The sequence below is a fragment of the Melanostigma gelatinosum genome (genome assembly GCF_949748355.1).
Source record: "Melanostigma gelatinosum genome assembly, chromosome: 8".
Lineage (NCBI taxonomy): Eukaryota > Metazoa > Chordata > Actinopteri > Perciformes > Zoarcidae > Melanostigma > Melanostigma gelatinosum.
The window spans coordinates 24,231,492-24,237,449 of NC_136641.1; the positions used below are offsets into that span (position 1 = coordinate 24,231,492).

The following is a 5,958-nucleotide window of genomic DNA, read 5'->3' on the forward strand; positions in this document are numbered from 1 at the left end:
TGATGAAACGTTTACCTCACTGATTGAAGAGCATTAACTAATACACTGGAGGGCACTGCTGCCTCGTTCAGTGCACCAGAGCGGGGAAACGAGGCTGATGGAACATGTTCTGGTGTTCTCGACCAATGACAAACTGGAGCAACAGGTGCCCTTCATCAATTAACAATGACAATTGAATTGATTCAATGAATGAAGTCAACTTAATTAAAATGCTACATTACACGCTGCCCGCCGCTGAAGGAAGACTTGTGTGCGGGGCGGATGCGTTTCATACTCACTTGAAGCCCCTTTCGAGTACTTGTCATGATAATGGCCACCTCGAAGATGGTTTGTGGAGGAGAGCTCAGGTGTCTGATCTCAGGAGATCCGCGGCACTGAGCATCTTTCTTCTCTGCGTAGATTGAGCAACAGATGAGAGGGGGGGGTTGTGAGGGGGGGGGGGGGGTGGAGGGCGGGGGTGCTACAGGGGGTTGGAAATGCCACCAGGGTGATTGTTCAGTTACTGGTATCCACATTCCCACGAGGGAGCTATTGATAGCCCTGCAGCTGATGATCACCAGCATCCTCTGATGTTATGGACCCCCCCCCCACACACACACACATACACACACACACATACACACATACATCAGTCCACAGATCTGCCCTGAGTGGAGCTGTGTGTGTCATCAATCTGGCTCTCGCCTCGTCTGGCTGTTTCCAGGGTTACCAATGATAGTTGTGGAGGAGGAAAAAGGATGAGATTGTGGCGTCGGGCTTGTCGTCTGAAAAGGTGCTTTGTCACGTTGAGCAGACACCACAGCACGAGTGTTCTCCAGGTGTCTCACGGACGCTCGCGTTCAGAAACCGGCTCAAACTGCTTGTTGTGTTCTTGTGCCAAACCACTGAAGTGTACTCAATGAGCATTTTGCTCGGGGCTCTAATTGGGGTTGTCGGTGACATCGCTGGAACACGGTCTAATTAAGGCTTCCATTTTAACGAGCAGTTCTGCCGGGGCCCGTGTTGACTCTGACTCACCGGCTGCCGGTCCAGAGAGCCACAGACGCACTCCAGCTTTTGCTCAGAGCGCAGGAGAGTCGTGGCACAACCAAACCGTGCCGTCTGGAAAGGAACCGTGACATGTTGCTCGAACGTCATCGATGCAATTCAAAATCGAAGCCTGTCCTGCTGTCAGCATTTGTGTGTGTGCATTTGTGTCTGGCCGGTGCTCGGGGTCACTCTCGGGCAGCAAAGGAGGCAGACAGCGTGAGGTCACGTTTGTCTCCGCTTTCCTGTTTGTCCACGAGGACCAACATGTTGCGTTGTTTGACGTAGCAGACCCCTTTGTCTCCCGTGCGCTGTTTTGTCTCGGTGCAGGACAATGATCTTCTGGCATATGAGCAGTTTTCGTGTGAGTTGTTTTTTTTTCCATTTGGAAATTTCTCTTGAGAGCCTGGAGAGGTCAGTGTGTTTGTAGGTCAGGTAGGAGAATGGGAGGGTCATGGGAGGAGGGGACCACAAAAAAACATGCTGACTACATAGATGCCTATAGGAGACAACTGCATAGTAAAGCAGGAGAGAAACCACCTTTGTATGGAGAGAGAGGGGAGCATAAAGAACACATGTGAGCAGCAGAAACGGAGAGAATACCTGTGTGTGTGTGTGTGTGTGTGTGTGTGTGTGTGTGTGTGTGTGTGTGTGTGTGTGTGTGTGTGTGTTCGCGGTCAGTCACCACGGTTCGGCCTGTGGACTCCGAAGGCCGTGATGAAGACGTTGACCACCACAATGATGAAAACCAGGCTTGTGGCCAAGTTTTCCAACATGTTCAGCCTCCGCTGATTCTGTTCATCGTTCAGGTTCCAACGTACTGCAGACAAAACCAGGAAAAACATTAAAAACGACACACACACACACACACACGCACGCGCATGCACTGGATGTGTAATCAAACAGCAGCAGTCTACTTGATTCTGGAACTCGAGCCAAATCATTGTTCACAGATTTAACATCAACAATAACTCATTTACTTAATTCTGGGAACTCGCAAAAATTCAGACTATCGTACATTTAACTTTGACAGACATATGAAGTTTCACCGAATAAACTCTGTGCAAGACACCATTTAAGTTCCACAAATAATTACATTAATTAATAATTACATTTTTAATGAACAGCTGACAAAATATGACGAAATATTGTATAAAATATAAAATACTTAAACTGATGTTCTGTGTCGGCTCCTGGAGGCCGAGGCTCTTTTTAATAAGAATATACTTTGAATTGTTTTTCTTACCAGCAGTGAGAGCTAGTTAAATACGAGGGATTCATCTCTATACATCTGTGACGCAGCAATCCCCTCGTTTGTTCATAAGGAAGGGTTCCCATTGCGATACTTGTGATTTAACAAGGTCAGAAGAAAAGAGAAAGAAATTAAAGGACAAATTGGTTGATTGTGAAATGATTATTGCTATTTCTTTCCATACCAGTGGGCTCTGTGAGACCGTACAACCTGTAAAGCTAATGCTAATGTTAGCTGTGCTTGTGTGGGTACCAGACCAAGACGGATACAACTTTCAGAAAAGTATGTTGTACATTAAAACATAATTATTTCTTGGCAGGACTAATATCGTCAAATACTTATTCTATGAAAGGCATCACGCTAATGCTGGACAAGCTGCTGATTCAGAGCACACACACCAATAAACAAAGAACAATACAGGGAAGAGTGAGCTGATCGAGGAAGCTTGTGTTTCCTTTATATCCGCCTCATTGTGTGTGTGCTTTGTTGATGATCAACATGATGCAAAAAAACAAGTAATCCATGTTGTGAAAATGACACAAAACGACAAAAAGCGACTGATAAAAGCTGTCGTCTTCATCATCGCGGTGGCCGAATGTAGGCCGCTCGCATCACGCACCACCGGAGAGAGGGAGGATGAAGAAAAGAGGAATGAGGATGAGAAGAGTTTGATATGCTGAACCCTCGTTCTGAGATCTTTCACAATGCAAACAACAAAATGTGAAAATCTCATTTTACTGTCACTCATGAGTGATTATAATGATGATGATTAATCACGGCTATTATGCTTTTTTTTATGAACTCAGAGCAAATTTATAAACTGGAAAATAATTAAGGCGAGACACCCGAAACAAAAACATCCTTCTTTCATGCACTCATTTTGGGCTATTTTGCTTCCATAACACGTCTTCATTCAGACTAGTGGAAGGAAAACATCCAACACACACATTTAGGTGTTTATTTTACTTCTTTGTCTATTTGCGTCTGAAGATTTCTCCTTGATTCCCCAAAAGTTAATAAGGGGTTAAGAAGGGTTTGTTCACATATCATTCAAAGCGTGATTTAAAGAACATTTTATTCTGAAAAAACATGGCAAAAATGGCTCTTGACAGGATTTGCACTTGAGTAACTGTGCTTACATTCCACCACTGCCAACAGTCGTATTTACTCATCCTGTTGGCGATGAGGTGAGCCAGCGTGACCTGGCTGAAGTGCACTGACCTGCTGTTCAGTCGTCAGAGTAACACGTACTGCAGTCTAACTCATCTTCTCATCTCAATGGAGCTGTTTTACAACCCCTGGATGTACAGACATCCTCAAAATCTCTGGATTTGTGAATAGATGGATGACCCTTTGGTGCTTCGTTTATTAATATGTTTATTTTTTTCCTTTCTATCTCACAGACATGCATAGGCATGAGCGCCGACACTTATTGACACATTTCCAGGCACACAGCAGCGCAGTAACCTCCCTCCCTCCACTCCCACGGGTGCTGACGGCAGCACTGATAGACTCTGTGAACTCTGACCTGGTGTCAGGTCCGGTTGCCATGGCTACGGCTGGAGACCAACTGGTAATGGGCTGTTTGTCAGCAGTCAGTGCACTTGACATTGGTGAATCTCGCTGAGGGACACACAACGGGCTGAGTGAAGGTTGAGAGGTGTGAAGCAGAGAAAGACACCTTTGGGTTGTTGTTTTTACCAAAAGGACTCGGGGGGGGGGGGGGGGGGGGCTCTGTTCTTTCTCTCACCTATGAAGATGAGCAGGACCCCGACCGCGACCTGCAGACACAGGGACATGCTGATTAGGGTGATGATGGGGGTGTAGAAGTTGAAGTTTGCCCCCTGCTCCAGCACAGCATTCAGCTGGGAAGCGTTGGCCATCAGCAGAGCCACATCCAGCATGCTCTCGGCCGCACTCTTCTTATTGGCGTAGTGGTTCATGTTCAGAGGGGCCGGGCTGCTGGGCCCAGCATCTGGACGGGTGGCCTGTGGGCGGGGGGAGAAAGAGAGAGAGAGAGATGATGTTTCGTTCCCCGCCCCCCCCCCCCCCCCCCCCAACAGCCCAACAAGGCAGCATGTCGATGCAACTCAAGCAGTCATTTTCTGCTTCCGGTGCATTGACCTAATTAGCACAACAAGCAGCTATTGCAGAAGAGTGACCTTTGAAAACAGAGCCATTAGTACGGCGAAGAGAGACTGGCACAGTGGCAACAGATCCATTAGAACACATGAGCAAGTCTGCAAGCTTTCTTCTTCTCCGAGCATGAGCTGCTGTCAACCCCTCCGTGCTTGTGGACTTCATCAAATGAAAGCAGTGCGTCTGACGTACTGGAGGCGGCTGATGCTGTGAGCCATCGCTCATTTCCTGCTCATATATCTCTGTCTGCCGAAGCACGATGACAACGAGCTGTACAACTGCACTGAGTAAAACCCAGAACGGCTCTTTTTACAGCAGCAGTTTTCTTCGTTCATGCTGCTTTCACTTTATTCGTTCTGAATATTTGAGCACGTAACAGAATGCATTTACGACATTACATATTCTATACAGCAGGGAGTCAGGAAGGAGGAGAGGGATTTAGACTGAATCCCTCCTGTGAGTGATAAACAAAGTGATAACCAAACACATTAAAGAAAAAAATGGAATCTTTGGCGTTGCATTCTATAACCTATTGGGTCCTGCGTGGGTGGTGGTTATGTAACAAGAGATCTGCTTGATTGTGTGTGTGTGTGTGTGTGTGTGTGTGTACTCCATCAAGAGAAAGACGTGAACTACCGGGCCGGCAGTTGCTGAATAAGACATCACTCTCTTTTTAAAGTGATGGAAGTACATCTTCCTGCGCAGCACCGCTGCTGAATGAACACCCACTTGGAGCTGCTGTTTAGCGATGCCTGTCTCACACCTGAGCACTGAAGAGGAAGATGAAGTAATCTCCTCCTCGACATTGAAGCCCTTTCCTTTCTCACAACACCACAACGGTTCTTTGTGGAACCGGAAACGGTTATTCCATGGCTGCACTATTCTCGGTTCCAGGTGGCACCTTTATCTTTCTCTGTGCAGAGCTGGTGTACGAGCCGTCTTCCCACCGCTCCGGAGAAAGAGACAGAGAAAAAGCTGCACCCTCTTAATTTGCCACAGGGACGGCGACAGCTGAATTACAACGTGTTCCGGAGATTCACAGCAGTCAAGCCGCCGTGGTTCAGCTGACGTATGAGGGGGAAGTCTCGACTGTAAGGTGTGGTCGATGGAGAAGAGCCGGTACTCTGGTTGCAGTAATTATATTGATTTGTATGTCGTGCTAACCACTGGACCGTGTTTAATCCTCTTAATAAGCCATTGCTTTGCAGGACATGGATTACACGTCACTGGCCAAGTTCCTCATCTGGCAGCGATCCTATCATTTCAGATTTTATAATTTGGCACAGCTTCACGGGAACACATCCCAAAAACCTTCAGTGGGAGTTCTCCAAATCTCTTCTTCTCTCCGAGCCATAACACCCCGTGGAATAGACCTCATAACAAGGAATTCAAACAGCTCTTCAAATACAAGTCCCCCCCCCCCCCCCCCTGCAGTCCAACGGGGGGATGCAACATGGAGCGGTGTAGCGCCCTTGTGACTGTGATCTGTGCATCAAATGGCCCACCGTCATGACGTGGCGGGGTCAGCCATTCTGCTCTCA

At 47.3% G+C, this 5,958-nt stretch overlaps 1 protein-coding gene across 1 annotated transcript; it reads right to left on the reverse strand.

Moving 5' to 3' along the window:
- Window positions 1–1,703: 1,703 nt before the first annotated feature.
- LOC306781055 (ninjurin-1) lies at window positions 1,704–4,251 on the reverse strand (the record flags this gene model as incomplete). The annotated part of the gene is made up of 2 exons (XM_079273705.1): window positions 4,029–4,251; window positions 1,704–1,846 (listed from the first exon to the last, which is right to left on the reverse strand). Exons 1-2 carry the CDS (start codon window positions 4,219–4,221, stop codon window positions 1,704–1,706), a joined length of 336 nt encoding a protein of 111 aa, XP_079129831.1. The 5' UTR covers window positions 4,222–4,251.
- Window positions 4,252–5,958: the final 1,707 nt, after the last annotated feature.